At 37.8% G+C, this 17,880-nt stretch overlaps 1 protein-coding gene across 1 annotated transcript in view; it reads right to left on the bottom strand.

Moving 5' to 3' along the window:
* Positions 1-17,880, bottom strand: part of LOC122801212 (5-hydroxytryptamine receptor 3E-like) — a 177,957-nt gene that overhangs the window by 23,763 nt on the left and 136,314 nt on the right. The window contains exon 8 of the mRNA XM_044070765.1: positions 5,658-5,879. Within this exon, the coding sequence (XP_043926700.1) occupies positions 5,658-5,879 (222 nt within the window). The remainder of the gene's footprint in view (positions 1-5,657; positions 5,880-17,880) is intronic.

The raw sequence follows: 17,880 nt of genomic DNA on the forward strand, positions 1-17,880 counted from the left end.
GTACCACTCTTACATACTTCTCTGACACTCCCGACTTCCTCATACAATACCACAACTCCTCTCTAGGCACCCTGTCATATGCTTTCTCTAAGTCCACAAAAACACAATGCTACTCCTTCTGACCTTCTCTGTACTTCTCCATCAACACTCTCAGAGCAAACATTGCATCTGTAGTGCTCTTTCCCAGCATGAAACCATATTGCTGATCACTAATCATCACGTCCCTTCTTAACCTAGCTTCCACTACTCTTTCCCATAACTTCATGCTGTGACTGATCAATTTAATCCCTCTGTAGTTACTACAGCTCTGCAAATCACCCTTATTCTTAGACATCGGTACCAAAACACTTTTTCTCCATTCCTCAGGCATCCTCTCACTTTCCAAGATTTCATTAAACAATCTGGTTAAAAACTCCAATGCCATTTCATCTAAACACCTCTATGCTTCCACAGGTATGTCATCTGGACCAACAGCCTTTCCATTCTTCATCCTCTTCATAGCTATCCTTACTTCTTCCTTGCTAATCCATTGTACTTCATGATTCACTATCCCCACATCATCTAACCTTCTCTCCCTCTCATTCTCTTCATTCATCAACCCCTAAAAGTACTATTTCTATCTCCTCAATACACTCTCCTCGCTTGTGAGTATGTTTCCCTCATTATCCTTTATCACCTTTACCTGCTGCACATCTTTCCTAGCTCGGTCCCCCTGTCTAGCTAATCAGTACAGGTCCTTTTCTCCCTCCTTAGTGTCCAACCTTTCATACAACTCTTCATATGCCTTATCCTTCGCCACCTCTCTGTTTGCCATGCACCTCATCTCCTTATAATCCTGTCAACTTTCTTCATCTGTCTGACAATCCCACTTCTTCTTTGCCAACCTCTTTCTCTGTATACTCTCCTGTACTTCCTCATTCCACCACCATGTCTCCTTGTCGTCCTTCCTCTGTCCAGATTTCATACCAAGCACCTTTCTGGCCATCTCCCTTACTAGCTCTGCTGTAGTTACCCAACTATTTGGTAACTCTTCACTGCCACCCTGTGCCTGTCTTAACTCATCCCTGATCTCCACCTCACAATTACCCTTTTCAATTTCCACCTTTTGATCCTTGGTGCTGCCCTCACACTCCTCCTCCTCTTCTTGATCACCAATGTCATCCTACAAACCACCATCCTATACTGCCTAAATATACTTTCCCCGGTCACCACTTTACAGTCTCCAATCTCCTTCAAACTGGCCCTCCTATATAAGATATAATCCACCTGTGTGCATGTTCCTCCACTCTTGTATGTCACCCTATGCTCTTCCCTCTTGTGAAAATACGTATTCACCACAGCCATGTCCATCCTTTTTGCAAAATCCACTACTGTCTGACCTTCTGCATTCCTTTGTTTAACACCATACCTACCCATCACTTCCTCATCCCCTCTGTTCTCTTCACCAACATGCCCATTGAAATCTGCTCCAATCACCACTCTCTTCCCCTTGGGTCCAGTCATCACCACTTCATCCAACTCACTCCAAAATTGTTCTTTCTCATCCATCGCACACCCAACTTGTGGAGCATATGCACTAACAACATTCATTACACCATCAATTTCCAGCTTCATAAACATCACTCTATCCGACACTCTTTTCTCCTCCAGAACACTCAGTATACTGTTCCTTCAGGATAACTCCTATGCCATTTCTCCTCCCATCCACACCATGATAAAACAATTTGAACCCACCTCCAATACACCTAGCCTTACTCCTCTTCCATCTGGTCTCTTACACACACAATATACCAAGCTTCCTTCTGTCCATCATATCAGCTAGCTCTCACCCTATACCAGTCACACTGCCAACATTCAAAGTTCCAACCCTCGCTACCACAGTCCTAGCCTTTCTCCTCTCTTCCTGCCTTCGGCCATGCCTTCCGCCTCTTCTCCTCCTTAGGCTAACAGTAGCCCACTTTCTGCCAGCACCCTGTTTGCTAACAGTACTGGTGGCAGCCGTTGTTAACCCGGGCCTCAACAGATCCGGTATGGAAATATTTACTGGTGTCCGCATTCATTATTTGGCAAAGTTTTATGCTGGATGTTCTTTCTGATGCAACCCTCCCCATTTATCCGGGCTTGGGACCGGCATGTTATTCATATTTAAATTCAAAGGACTAAAAAAATATCATGGAAGTGCATGGCTAGGCTTCTAAAGATCCTCCAAGGTCAATACTACATTAAGAAACTCTAAAAGTATAAAACTATAATTTTAGGAATTGTCTAATTGTACATTTGGGATCCAGCAGCCTCCTGGAATATATTTTCTTAGTTATCATGTAGTAGCTTGGATTAGAGGAAGTAGTTGCTAATGGGATCAAGCTATTCTTCAGAACAGCTAAAACTCAAAGAGCTTGGGGAATCCTTTGTCAGCAGAAGATGTTGTTACTGCATTAATAAGCCTGGTAACAGAAGTGTGTGGGAGACACAATGACCAGGGATTACTATAATATACTTGGGAATGAGGACTATAGAGTATGGGAAAGTGGGAATTCCATATGGTTGTCATATCCCTAGTTGCCTGATGTTGGGGGAAGCATTTGCCTCTACTATCTCAGTAAATGAGGGATTGATATGCATGTATTTGACTCCATACTGTCTTCCATATAGTCTCTGCTTATTTGTCTGTGTCTCAGTGCAAAGAACAGCTTAACAGGTTCATAAGTTTAATTTTTCATTATGAATTAACGCCATCAAGGTTTTTTTTCTGTGTGAGTTTGTTCCTTCCTGGTTTGCCAACCATTAATTCTAGTCCTATCTGCCCTGCTCATTTAGTTCCATGTCCTGGCTATATACCACTGCGGGTAAGAGCAGGCTAGGTGGAACCATCATACATCAGTCATGCCAGTGTTTTGCCTTGGCTTACATCCCAGCAGTGAGGTAAATTGTTTGACTGAAACTTTGCTCCTGGCTGAGGCATGTGTCTGCATCACTGTAGGGGCATCCTATGCCCTCTCCCTATGTTTACAATCTCTCACAAACACACCCTTGAGAGCTATCGTCACAGACTTGAGATCACCAACCATGTGTCTGCAGATCCTGTGCTCACAATGAATGTGCAGGCCTACAATTACATGGCAACAGAATAGCCTGAATGGGATCACCATTTTCTTCCCAGCAAGACAGATAGATGAGATACCAAATACTGCTCTTGTCTATCCTCCCATACCTGGCTCTTCCAGCACCCAGAGCTAAGATATGAACGTTGGTCATCTGGGTCACAGTCAAGATTTTATCCCACTATACTACTGAGCTGGATGTGGCTTTTGTGATGACCACGCCCTGGCCCAGCAATCAAGGAGCCTCAATCCTCACTACTAACACCAGGGACGTCGTCTCCTAGAAGACAGGAAAGGATAACTAATACACACAGTAAAGTACAATTTCCCTTAAGTGCACACAGAGATCACAGTCAGTCTGGGGCTGTTTGCTCCCTTGCTCACCAGGTCCCCAATAAGACTCCCCACTGGCACAGCTATAGGGTCCAGATCTCAGCCTAGCTGGGCAAGCTAAAACCTCCAGTACCCTCTCTGTCCAACCTGTGCTTTGTGTCCATGCCAAGTAGCTGACACACCACACACACACTTTGAGATAAGTATTTATACAACTTCACAGGCACTCCTGGGAAAAGCTGGCACAGATTCTCCAGCTGTGCCCCTTTACCCAGACTATATGGTAGTAATCCCTGCCACCACCCAGCTAATGATATCAGCTACTAAAAGGCCCTTAAAAGGGTGTCCAATTATTACTGTGCAATATTATTATCCAATGGTCATCATCTTCTTTTGGCTGTTCCCGTTAGGGGTTGCCACAGCGGATCACCTGTTTCCATTTCTTCCTGTCCTCTTCATCTTGCTCTGTCACACCAACCACCTGCATGTCCTCTCTCACTACATCCATAAACCTTATCTTAGGCCTTCCTCTTTTCCTGTTACCTGGTAGCTTCATCCTTAGCATCTTTTTCCCAATATACTCTGCATCCCTTCTCAGCACATGTCCAAACCAACGTAATCTTGCCTCTCTGGCTTTGTCTCCAAACCTTCCAACCTGGGCTGACCCTCTAATATACTTATTCCTAATCCTGTCCACCCTTGTCACACCCAGTGCAAATCTTAACACCTTTAACTCTGCCACATCCAGCTCATACTCCTGCCTTTTTGTCAATGCCACTGTCTCCAACCCATATAACATAGCTGGTCTCACTACCCTCTTGTAGACCTTCCCTTTCACTCTTACAGGTACTCGTCTGTCACAAATCACTCCTGACACTCTTCTCCACCCACTCCATCCTGCATGTACTCTCTTCTTCACCTCTCTTGCACACTCACTGTTACTCTGAACTATTGACCCCAAGTATTTAAACTCATCCACCTTCGCCACCTCTACTCCTTGCATCCTCACCATTCCTCTATCCTCCCTCTCATTCACACACATATATTCTGTCTTAGTCCTGCTGACCTTCATTCCTCTTCTCTCTAGAGCATATCTCCATCTCTCCAGGGTCTCCTCCACCTGTTCCGTACTCTCACTACAGATCACAATGTCATCTGCAAACATCATAGTCCATGGGGACTCCTGTCTGATCTCATCTGTCAACCTGTTCATCACCATTGCAAATAAGAAAGGGCTCAGAGTTGATCCTTGATGTAACCCCACCTCCACCTTAAACGCATCCGTCACTCCCACCACAGACCTCACTGCTGTCACACTACCCTCATACATATCCTGTACTACTCTTACATACTTCTCTGACACTCCTGACTTCCTCATACAATACCACAACTCCTCTCTAGGCACCCTGTCATATACTTTCTCCAAGTCTACAAAAACACAATGCAACTCCTTCTGACATTCTCTGTACTTCTCCATCAACACTCTCAGAGCAAACATCACATCTGTAGTGCTCTTTCCTGGCATGAAACCACACTGCTGTTCACTAATCATCACATCCCTTCTTAACCTAGCTTCCACTACTCTTTCCTATAACTTCATGCTGTGACTGATCAATTTAATCCCTCTGTAGCTACTACAGCTCTACACATCACCCTTATTCTTAAAAATCGGTACCAACACACTTTTTCTCCATTTCTCAGGCATCCTCTCACTTTCCAAGATTTCATTAAACAATCTGGTTAAAAACTCCACTGCCAATTCACCTAAACACCTACATACTTCCACAGGTATGTCATCTGAGCCAACAGCCTTTCCATTCTTCATTCTCTTCATAGCTATCCTTACTTCCTCCTTGCTAATCCATTGTACTTCATGATTCACTATCCCTACATCATCCAACCTTCTCTCCCTCTCATTCTCTTCATTCATCAACCCCTCAAAGTACTCTTTCCATCTCCTCAACACACTCACCTCTACAATATCTGAGGATTTAAGATTCTTGGCAGTAGTGTAAGTTATAACCATTCAGAATCCTGGACTTTATATCCTGTAGCACTGGTGCTGGTGAGATCACAGTCTAACACATAACATACAAATGTTTATATACTTCTAAATCTCTAACTGTGCTGACTGATTGAGAAAGTAATCTAGTCTGTGTAGAAATGCCTTTCCAATTACTTGTCATACTAGAAATGGCTAGAGGTGAATGTAGGTCCCCTTACCTATGTTTGACTGGCATGTGATCACAGAGGCTTTGGGCAGTTCCTCAGCTTGGTGTGTTACCTTGAAACAAATTAGTCTGGCCATGTAGTCAAGGACTAGTTTCTTTATCCAGTTGGGTATCCTAGTGCTCTGCATTGACCTCTGGTGAAGTATACTGGTAATGACCACAGTCTCCAGCAGACTAAGAACCATCAATGCCAGACAAACAGAAAAGTAAATGCCTAAAAAAGGAACATACACAGTTATCATGCGGCAAAATGACATCAATGTTTAAGCTGCTAGTAAAGTCTTGTATAGTCAGGGACATCATATCTCACATAGTATAGTATACGATCAGAAATCCAGCATGACATTATACCTTACTTAGTGTTGTGTATAATCAGAAACATCATGTGACTTTAAGTAGGATCATAAAACTATTACAACCATTGTGTAACTAAATGACATCATTAACAGCAAGATGCATAGAAGACTTCATCACTGTCTTATTTACCATTTAAAAGAAGAAAGAACTGTTTCCGTCACTTTATCATGGACTTTTTAAACACTTACTAACCTCTGCAAATATAACTACATAGGAAAACTGCTACTCATTTTAATAGCTACATTTAGGTGTACTGCAGACATCACTTTGTGGCCTTCTTCTGGTCTTACTATTCACAAGGAGAATGACGGTACATAGAAGAGAAGTCAAGCTAATCCAATATACAAATATGCAAATTCTCCACTGCTATGCCACGGATGCCCACTGACTTATAGTCTCTGTCCAAAGTGGCTTCAGTATCCTAGAAGAATGCTTAAAGACTGTCTCTATATGAACAACAAAGGTAATGAAGGCTGCCAAACAATCCCTAAATAATAACTCTTAAATTATCTATAAACATATTCCAGTCCATAAAACTGCCTTGATGTTGTACTTTTTTGGAATTATCTGGGAGATCATATAGCTTAGAAATTGAACTTCCAAATCCATATTGAATTGTCAATAAAACAGATAGTTACATATTGAAACAATTAAACATTAAGTCACAGAATACGTAATTATGAACACAAAATGGCAAATACTTCAATATTTGTAAAATTATAAATATGACCTTAAAAAGCTGACTTCCATATTATCAATAGAACAAATAATATACTGACATATATTGTAGAAAAGTATAAAGCTAAGTATAAAAAAGTATAACAATATGTCTATGGGTGTAAACTGTCTTGAGAAGAAGTACTAAACCACGCTGTCAGATAAGATTATATAGCAACTATACTGACCTCACTTTGTGAAGTCTAAAGCAGGAGGGTATTTCTTGTTATACATGTTTGTTTACCATCTCAGTACTTTTACTTAAATCAGTTAGATCTTACACAGCCTTTCATCTTATTTTGTTCAAATTGTAGAGGATAACTAACAATGTAATGAAACTGTTCCCAGTATTAACATATGTGCCTCAGTAATGGAAAATGTAAGTATCTTAATATGAGGCATACTTCAGCAGACAAAGAAAGCATAGGAGTGATCAATGTAAATTGTCCAAAACACACCATATGCATTATTTGAAAATAGATTCAGAAACTGCATATAAATGAAGCATTTTAGAGCGGAGGTTATATATCTTTGTAACCCTTGATGTGGAGAATTCATCCCCACCTTCTCCAATTACTAGCTATACTAACTCTGAAGTTACACAAACTCAGAGTAAAAAAAACAAATGTGATTTGCATTGGAAAACAGAGTATTCCATTTTCTATGAAGTCATGCAGCCTTGAAGTTAATATATAGTGCAGGAATATGTAGGAGTGTAATCCCCCACAATGAGGATGCAGGGGTGTAATTCCTCTGCACTGATAATGTTTGTATATAATGACAGTTACAGTATTACTATATAGTAATTTCCTGTTCCTTTTGTTAAGGCCTCCTCTTATTCTGTAGCAGACAGCATTTTTGTACTTAACTCATTACTCCCACTTCCTTACTTCAATCACTTCCCCTGCCCTGACTGTATTTCTAAATATGCCATAACCCTGTTTTTTCTCTGACTTCATATTGCAATTCCTGTTTGTATTTTACTAACTTACCTTTAATTTCTCAATATACTGGCTCAAATTTTTCAAGTATTAAATTATTGACATGTAAATGGTATCTGTTCTTAATCAATGTTTTCACATTATTTAAACTGTAGACGTTTTTGTATTATTTTCAAAGATTGTAAACTTTTTGTTCTTAAAGTATTTTTGTAATACTTTGGAGGTTTTCTCCCTAAGCCTCTGCTGAAAATGGGCACCTACCCAGTCAGACGTTCCAGGTAATCAATTGTCAGTGAATACATAAATCATACTCCCCTAATCCCAGTTAATGGCATAATGTTTATAATAAAAGCAGGATTATCTTTAGTAAAGTAAAACTGAATAATTAAATGCTAGCATATGAACAACAAGATGGCTAATTTCTGGAGGGCAGCATTTTTTTCTACTTGTGGGTCTACACACAGCAGTGGTCTTGTATATAGCAGGATTTTATTCACAAATTCTGAGTAGATTGTGATAAGTTCACAAACTGACAGTCACTTGGTCTTTGTGGGGGCAAATCCATGTTTCCTTTTGGTCACCAAATTTATGTTCACTGGATTGTGATTGCCATTCTGTGATTCTACCACAAATTAGTTGACAAAAGAGACTGCACATACACAGCAGATACCATAAGTAAGAAATAAGAAATTATGCTCTTGGAATTGTTTTCATTAAGTTTCACGCATTATTAATATTAGTAGCCATTAGATATACTGCCAGTATTTTGCTTTTAATTGCTTGGTCTATTCCATGAATTTAACTTCTTGAATCCTTAACTAGAAACATTTCTAAATATGGATCCATAAAGTTCTTACAGCCAGCAGTTGACTGGCAAGGAGCAGTGTTTTGAAGCCATGTTTTTGACTGAAGCTTTGAAACCATTCGTAGTTTGGAAATTAGTCTTTTTTTCTGCACAGATTTCTGGTTCCTGAGAAATTCAATAGGCTCATCTCTAGGGTGACAGTTCTGTTTTTAAAATTATTCTTGACTGGCTTTTGTTTTTTAAGAGAAAATGGAAATTCAAGTAAATGTATTGAGCATCTGCATAGCTGACTACTTCATCTTTTTCACTAGGCAAACACACAAAAACAGTGATCAATATTTAATAAATGGAATTCCCAAGTTTATATGGAAAGGTTAGTTGTTAAGCATTTATAAATAGTTGTCAAATACAGAAAAGTTCCAAACAAATCAGATAATAATAGCTTCATGGGACTGCTGAAAGCAATTAATTGCACTATATAAGTACCACTAAGCTTTCTATCAGGCATTTCTCAGTATTTTGCAAATTAATGCAGTTAAATGTAACCTTACCACAAAGAAAAATGGCAGAGCATTGCATTATTGGCAACATAATTCAGATATTAATTTTAGCTTGTAAAATGCTCTAGGTTACTTATTTTGCTTTCACACAATTACTACAACCTTATTTCTACATGCTAGGATTCACAATTCATGTTTTCTTGACTACTGGCTTGCAAATATTGCAGTGGATTAATTCCAAAAGTATGGCAGTTGTATGAAGGACATGACTGTTTGACTATAGATACCTAAAGGAGTCTTGGCTTGAGAATTGTTTAAAAATATTAAATCTTTACAAGCAAACTGAGAACAAGTCAAACACTCAGAGGAGATGATAATTTCATTGGAAATAATCGCAAGTAATATGGTTGCAACAATTGCAGAAATGCCAAATAAGGCTTCACATGACAAGCAGTTGACAGGTACATTAATATTTGTACAGACAAAAAAATACCTAAGAAACTGGTTACTGATCACTGACATGAACAAAAAAACACTTTTCAGCACATTCCTCATCTGATTTTTCCCAGTCACTGTAATACTGGCAGTCTGACTATCAATAATAATAATAAAAAAAAAAAAACAAATATTACATTGAGTAAGTAGCAGATGATGGTTACTCTCATTTGGTAAAGTTCTGGTCTTAGGGATATTATGGGTAGAAGGAGTGAGATATTTCTCACCAGACTGAACATCAAAGGATCATTATTACACGCATGCTGGAGACAAAATATTATAGCAGTATATAAAAACTGCAGACCTACACTAAAAGAACAAATATATATCTATAAACAACACTTGTAAATAAATAAATTAGTCACAGGATAAAAGTTACAGATCTACACTAAAAAAAGAAAAACTTTGTTGTGTATGATGAAATAAATAATAATAAGCTTTACTCTCTATGGCCAGCTTCATGTCTTACAGGGATAAAACTGTATCACAGATAACCTGAATTCGACTTGCAGCTTGGACACTAGAAGAGCTGGCAGGAGAGAAGCAGGAATAGCAAATGCTGGTTTGCTCATCTTGGGGTGAGGGTTCTATGTTTTTTCCCAGAAGAGGACTATAAACCATATTTGCACTAGTGGCATGTAATATGCAATAGGGAAACTGCATGTATTGGAATATGCATGCATCCCCTGACATATGCATGCTGTGAGAAGGAGACTGCATCTGCAGGACTATGTAAACATCATCTTAGTCAGGTAGCCTTAGCTAAGTCACAGCTACATCAGGGGACATTATTGTCCATAAAAGAAAGACCAAATCCCTGCTATGGAAGAGGAAATAATGGTCTATGGTGCTAACACTCCAGGTGGAATGAATGGGTCATTTGAGGGGTTCATACAGAATGGAAAAAAAAGCTTTATTGTCTGTTTTAATTCATTACAGCTGAGAGCACCTCCAAGTATTTCTGCAGTTACCTCCTACTGCACCTGTAGGTGTCAAATATTCCTCGTTCATATTTGCATTAATAATTCCAAACCATGCTACATACAAGGCATGAAAATATTTTATCTTGAAGTATACATGATGACAAACACAACTGTATTGACATTTGACCTCTGTCAATGAGTATTTGTTAGAATTATAAGGTGATAATTTCATTTTTCTAAAGGCTCAAAACACACCCACTGGGAGTTAAAGGTACACAAATGGACCACCTGATAGGAACTCTGACAAGTGTCCTATAAGATACTTATAGTAAGTTTATTCTTTTTTTTAAACAAGAAACATTTTTATTGAATTATCACATATGACATAGGCAATCACACATTTACATAAATGAAAACAAACCATACTGACATAATTTTAGTTGCAAACATTATACATCACAAACCGTATTGGCATAATTTTATTTACTAACATTATATATCACATAATCTAGCCACTGTTAGTCAAGGGTCTATATTAGATCAGTGAACGCTTAATAAAGTGAATGCTGATTGATTGACCTTATGTAAGCAAAAGCTTACAATCTCGAACTGTCAGATCAGCGATTTTTTTCCTAGGGAAAAAAATCGCTGATCCAAAACACATACACACAACACAAGCACACCAAACAAACAGAAATTCACACACATACACCTAAAATCTGACACCTAACCCTACACTAAACTATGGATACACCACTAACTATCCACTTACCTTAACCCAAAACCCTAAGGTCCATCACTATCACACACTCACCTCACCTGCTCCCTAACCCTAACTCACCTAAATCTGCCCTAACCCTCATGTCCACACAATCGCACACATACCTAACCCAAGCCCTAACCCTAACTCACCTAAACCACCCTAACACTCACATCCACACAATCACACACTTACCTAAATCCGACCCGTAACTTTCCACCACAGCACTGAAAATACCGAAGCAACAGATATGGACAACCAAATTCTTCCCCTAAGAAAATTTCAAGTTTTTGTTGCTTCGATATTTTTAACTTTCGCTAAAATAAGGTCGATCAATCAGCGTTTGCTTGTTTAAGTGTTCGCTGATCTAATATAGACCCATTAGTCAAATCCTGCTTCAAACCTCATTTCTCCTGTGCATGTATTGTTCTCACAATTCCCATTTTTTTCCTGTGTAATTTACTCCTACCCTTTCCTAAAGATCCCAATTCCAGTTATTTCATCTCTGTTACTATACAAACACTTCCAAAGATGAAAAACTAGCAAATACAAAAAGGAGGAAGCAGCGAGGACCCAAAAAACACTGTTTAATCCAAATGCTGTAAGCACTTTCGTCAGTAGTAATACACTAACTTCTTCAGACAAACTTCATATCTCCACATACAACACCTTAAATAATGCTAAATTGTATAATTAATTAATTAAATACATAACTGACAATCAAATGTAAAGCATCATAGATATGCAATAAAAATACCTGCTTTAAATTAAAAACTAGAAATAGAATTAGAAGTAATAGTACTTCTAAACTTCTCAGTCAACCAAGAAATGGATAATTGATTAGGTAGAATGTAAACCAACTTACATCATAAACATAAGAACTTTGTAAACCAAATTTTTACATGTATATAAATAAATATAAAAAAAAAAAAGCCTGAACCAAACAAGAACATCTCTACAGATGAACTTGACTTTATTAATTTACTAAACTCTTGTAATATTCGGGTCATGAAACCCGATAAGGGTGGGGGTCTCGTTTTCATGGACTAATTTGACCATCTAGATAGAATGCGAGCATATCTAGATTCTGATGTTTATGAGTTAGTAAGTCTTAATGAGCTTAATAGTGCATACAGAAATGTTAATAATATCCTCAGTGACTTGTTTCTTGAAGGAAGTATTGGTTTGGACACTCTCCAATATTTAACAATGCCAGCACCTATCATACCGACATTGTTTGGGTCCCCTAAATTGCATAAAGATATTCACAACCCTCCATTTAGACCTATAGTTGATGGGAGAGGTTCTGTCACATATGCATGTACAAAATATGTTGACCATAAATTGAAACCTTTTGTTAAGTCTGAACCACAAATATGCCATGATTCATGGAGTTTTCTAAACAGCATTAACAACTTAGAGTTTAATGATAAATTTGTCTTTCTAACAGTTGATATTAAAGATCTCTACACTGTTATTCCCCACTTATTGGGTATTGAATGGGTTAGAGAATTTTTACATTTGAAAGGCATGGAAGACAATGATATCAACATTATTGAAACTCTGTTGGAAATAGTTTTAGCAAACAATTTGTTATGATTTAATGGGTCAATTTTTTTTTACAAAAGAGTGGAATTGCCATGGGGTCACCATGTGGCAGTAGCTTTGCCAAATGTGTCATGGCATTTTGGGAGAGGACTTTCTTGTTTAAGGACCTATTCTATAAGGAACATGTTGTCTGGTACACAAAGTACCAAGATAACGTGTTACATTTGGAAGATGATGCACGCCTAATTGAGACATTTATTACCAACATCATATCTTTTACTTCCTTCTTGGACTTTACATTCCAAGTAGGCATGGCAGATATTAACTTTTTGGATGTGCACATAAGTAAAGATAGCCCTAATCAAAGGTATAGAACTACTGCTTACCGTAAGCCCACTTATTCAAATGCTTTTTTACACTTTACAAGTAGCCACCTGTATCATCAGAAAAAGGCAATAGTTAAAGAGCAAGCGGTTAAGGCAGCTAGAATGGTTTCTGGGTATGATGACTTCACAGCTGAATGTTGTTGTTGTTGTGTCTTTCGGCCTTTCCCGGTTAGGGGTCGCCACAGCGGAACTCCGGTCTGCTAATTATTGGCAGTTGATTTTTACGTGCTGAGTTGCTAGTCCTAATGCACAACCTTCAATGAAGGTATGCCCATTCACGCATGTCTCCACGCAGAAGACTCTCTAGCTGAGAGTCGAACCCGTCAGCGTCTTACTGTGAGGCGACAACGCTACCACAGCACCACCACCACGGATACACTTCACAGCTGAATGTGCCCTTTTAAAATCTATGTTCCTTAAAAGGGGCTATCCATCAATTTTCCTTAGTACTATTTTCGCAGAGGTTGATAGGAAAAGGCTACTGGGCCATTTCCGTCCAGTTTTCTGTAGGGGTTATGAGCATGAACATTTAATGTGGGATGTAACAAGCCCGTTAATAGTAGATCATTCAACCCCCAATATAGGCAATAGATTTATTACAGCATATTCTTTGGACTCTCAAAACATCAGGGATATCCTTACTAAAACTAGTCCTTTATTATGGAAGACAACAACCTCACTAAACTAGGGCAAGTACCCCTAATGACTTTTCAAAGAGGACCCAATTTAAAGTGCCTTGTTGAGAGGAATAAATCTAATAAATGAGGAATGGGCATGATTAGATGTGGTAGATGTCCACAATGTAACTACATTAAAATAACAAATGAAGTTATAATTAGGAGCAAAATATACCATATAGAAGGAAAGTTTAATTGTGAGTCTCAGGGGGTCGTCTATGGAGCACTATGTGAATGCTGCGAAGCCTACTATATTGGGAAAACTGAGAGAAAAGTTAAGCAAAGAATATATGAACATCTTTATAGCATTAGTAAGAACACTACTACTAATGCTTTAGCGAGGTATATTATAGAGCATCCCAATCATAAGTTCGAATTTGTTGTTTTATAACAAGTTGAACGTAACATTAGAGGTGGACCTTGGGAGCTGAAACTAGAGGAGTGAGAATTAAAATGGCAAGTTTGCACGTCAGCACACATCCCACCAGGCCTCAATGATTGTATAGCTATCAAATGTCTTTTTAAACTTAAAACTCTTGGTAGATAGCAATATTCGAGAAGTTATATTTTTACTCCTTGTTGTGGTGCTTGGGAATGTTAACTTGTGTATGAAGTATTTACACATATAGTTTTATTTATACATATTTTTTGTTGTATTTTTATAATAATCATTTTTTAATATTTAGAATTTGATTGGTTTTGGTTATTTGTCTATCATGAATTTGGGTTTGGTTTTTAATGGGTATAATAGATTTATTACGTAAATAAATTTTTTATATTTATTTATACACATGTAAGAATTTGGTTTACAAAGTTATTATGTTTATGATGTAAGTTGGTTTCCGTTCTCCCTAATTAATTATCCATTTCTTGGTTGACTGAGAAGTTTAGAAGTACTATTACTTCTAATTCTATTTCTAGTTTTTAATTTAAAGCAGTTATTTTTATTGCATATCTGTGATGATTTACCTTTGATGGCCAATTATGTATTTAATTAATTAATTATACAATTTAGCATTATTTAAGGCGTTGTATGTGGAGATATGAAGTTTGTCTGAAGAAGTTGGTGTAGTACAACTGACGAAAGTGCTTACAGCTTTTGGTTAAACAGTGTTTTTGTGTCCTCGCTGCTTCCTCCTTTTTGTATCATTGTTACTATATTCAGTACTTCTTGTAAAGTTGGTTTAGTCTTTGATTTCCACTTTCTAGTAATTGCTTTTTTTGGCTGCCACCATAATAAGACTTGACAAGGCCTTACTATGTCCAGGGAATTCCATTTCTGTATTCATCATCATCATCATCATCATCATCATCATCATCATCATCATCATCATCATCAATATCATCAGCCCCCTTTCCCCCATTTTTTTCTACCTTTTTTTCGTGGTACTGTGCTAACTGTCCCCAACTCTTTTGATTCAGTGCCACACTCCTGCCTTCTTCAACACTCATACCTGACTGTCACAAATCTTCTTTCACACAATCCATCCACCCACCTCTTTGCTGGCCATCCTTACTTCCTCTTACCTTCTTCCTGTCTGTCCCAAATCTTCCTCAAAAGATTGTCCTCTGCTTTTTTGAACGTGTCCAAACCACTGTAATCTGTTCTCTTTGATCTCTTCTGCAATTGGAGCTACTTTAGCTTCTGCTCTTATGTCATCATTTCTTCATCTGTCCCACAGTGTGCATCCTACCACCCTTCTCAGGCACTTCATTTCCATCACCTCTAGCTTCTTCATCTGCTCTGCCTTTACTGCCCAGGTTTCTGTACCATACAGTAGTACTGGTCACACCACTGTCTTGTACACCTTACTTTTCAGCTTCTTTGGCATTCTTCTGTCATAGACTACACCCGATACTCTATGCTAATTGTTTGCAGCCTTACTGATTCTAGCTTTGACCTCTTCATTCAGACTTCCCTTCTCCTCAACCACCCCTCCCAGATACTTGAAGCTGTTTACCTGTTCCATTATCTTCCCTTCTATCTCTATTCTCAGCTTCTTCTGATTTCCCTAATTTGCTGCCATTACCACCATCTTATATGTGCTTAGTTTCATCCCATGTGCCTTCAGTTTTGCATTCCATTCTCCATACTTTGCTGAGGTTCTAGCTCAGAGTCTGCCTGTAATGCCATATCATCTGCATACATCAACTTGGAAGACAATGATATCAACATTATTGAAACTCTGTTGGAAATAGTTTTAGCAAACAATTTGTTGTGGTTTAACAGGTCAATTTTTTTACAAAAGAGTGGAATTGTCATGGGGTCACCATGTGGCAGTAGCTTTGCCAACTGTGTCATGGCATTTTGGGAGAGGACTTTATTGTTTAAGGACCTATTCTATAAGGAACATGTTGTCTGGTACACAAGGTACCAAGATGACATGTGTTTCATTTGGAAAGGTGATGCACGCCTAATTGAGACATTTATTACCAACATCAAATCTTTTACTTCCGTCTTGGACTTTACATTCCAAGTAGGCATGGCAAATATTAACTTTTTGGATGTGCACATAAGTAAAGATAGACCTAATCAAAGGTATAGAACTACTGTTTACCGTAAGCCCACTTATTCAAATGCCTTTTTACACTTTACAAGTAGCCACCCGTATCATCAGAAAAAGGCAATAGTTAAAGGCAAGAGGTTAAGGCGGCCAGAATGGTTTCTGGGTATGATGACTTCACAGTTGAATGTGCCCTTTTAAAATCTATGTTTCTTAAAAGGGGCTATCCATCAAGGTTCCTTAGTACTATTTTCGAAGAGGTTGATAGGAAAAGGCTACTGGGCCATTTCCATCCAGTTGTCTGTAGGGGTTATGAGCATGAACATTTAATGTGGGATGTAACTAGCCTGTCAATAGTAGATCATTCAACCCCCCAATATAGGCAATAGATTTATTACAGCATATTCTTTGGACTCTCAAAACATCAGGGATATCCTTACTAAAAATTGGTCCTTTATTATGGAAGACAACAACCTCACTAAACTAGGGTAAGTACCCCTAATGACTTTTCAAAGAGGACACAATTTAAAGTGCCTTGTTGAGAGGAATAAATCTAATAAACGAGGAATGGGCATGATTAGATGTGGTAGATGTCCACAATGTAAATACATTAAAATAACAAATAAAGTTAGAATTAGGGGCAAAATATACCATATAGAAGGAAAATTTAATTGTGAGTCTTGGAGTCGTCTATGGAGCACTATGTGAATGCTGCAAAGTCTACTATATTGGGAAAACTGAGAGAAAAATTAAGCAAAGAATATATGAACATCTTTATAGCATTAATATGAACACTACTACTAATGCTTTAGCGAGGCATATTATAGATCATCTCAATCATAAGTTCGAATTTGTTGTTTTACAACAAGTTGAATGTAACATTAGAGGTGGACCTTGGGAGCTGAAACTAGAGGAGTGCAAATTAAAATGGCAAGTTTGCACGTCAGCACACATCCCACCAGGCCTCAATGATTGTATATCTATCAAATGTCTTCTTAAACTTAAAGCTTTTGGTAGATAGCAATATTCGAGAAGTTATATTTTTACTCCTTGTTGTGGTTCTTGGGAATGTTAACTTGTGTATGAAGTATTTACACATATAGTTTTATTTATACATATTTTTTGTTGTATTTTTATAATAATACTTTTTTAATATTTAGAATGCGATTGGTTTTGGTTATTTGTCTAGCATGAATTTGGGTTTGGTTTTTAATGGGTATAATAAATTTATTAGGTATATACATTTTTTATATTTATTTATATACATGTAAATATTTGGTTTACAAAGTTCTTATGTTTATGATGTAAGTTGATTTACGTTCTACCAAATTCATTATCCATTTCTTGGTTGACTGAGAAGTTTAGAAGTACTATTACTTCTAATTCTATTGCTAGTTTTTAATTTAAAGCAGTTATTTTTATTGCATATCTATGATGATTTACCTTTGATGATCAATTATGTATTTAATTAATTAATTATACAATTTAGCATTATTTAAGGCGTTGTATGTGGAAATATGAAGTTTGCCTGAAGAAGTTGGTGTATTACTACTGACGAAAGCGCTTACGGCATTTGGATTAAACAGTGTTTTTGTGTCCTCA

Source organism: Protopterus annectens, chromosome 4.part1 (genome assembly GCF_019279795.1).
Source record: "Protopterus annectens isolate FY-2018-M chromosome 4.part1, PAN1.0, whole genome shotgun sequence".
Taxonomy (NCBI): domain Eukaryota; kingdom Metazoa; phylum Chordata; order Ceratodontiformes; family Protopteridae; genus Protopterus; species Protopterus annectens.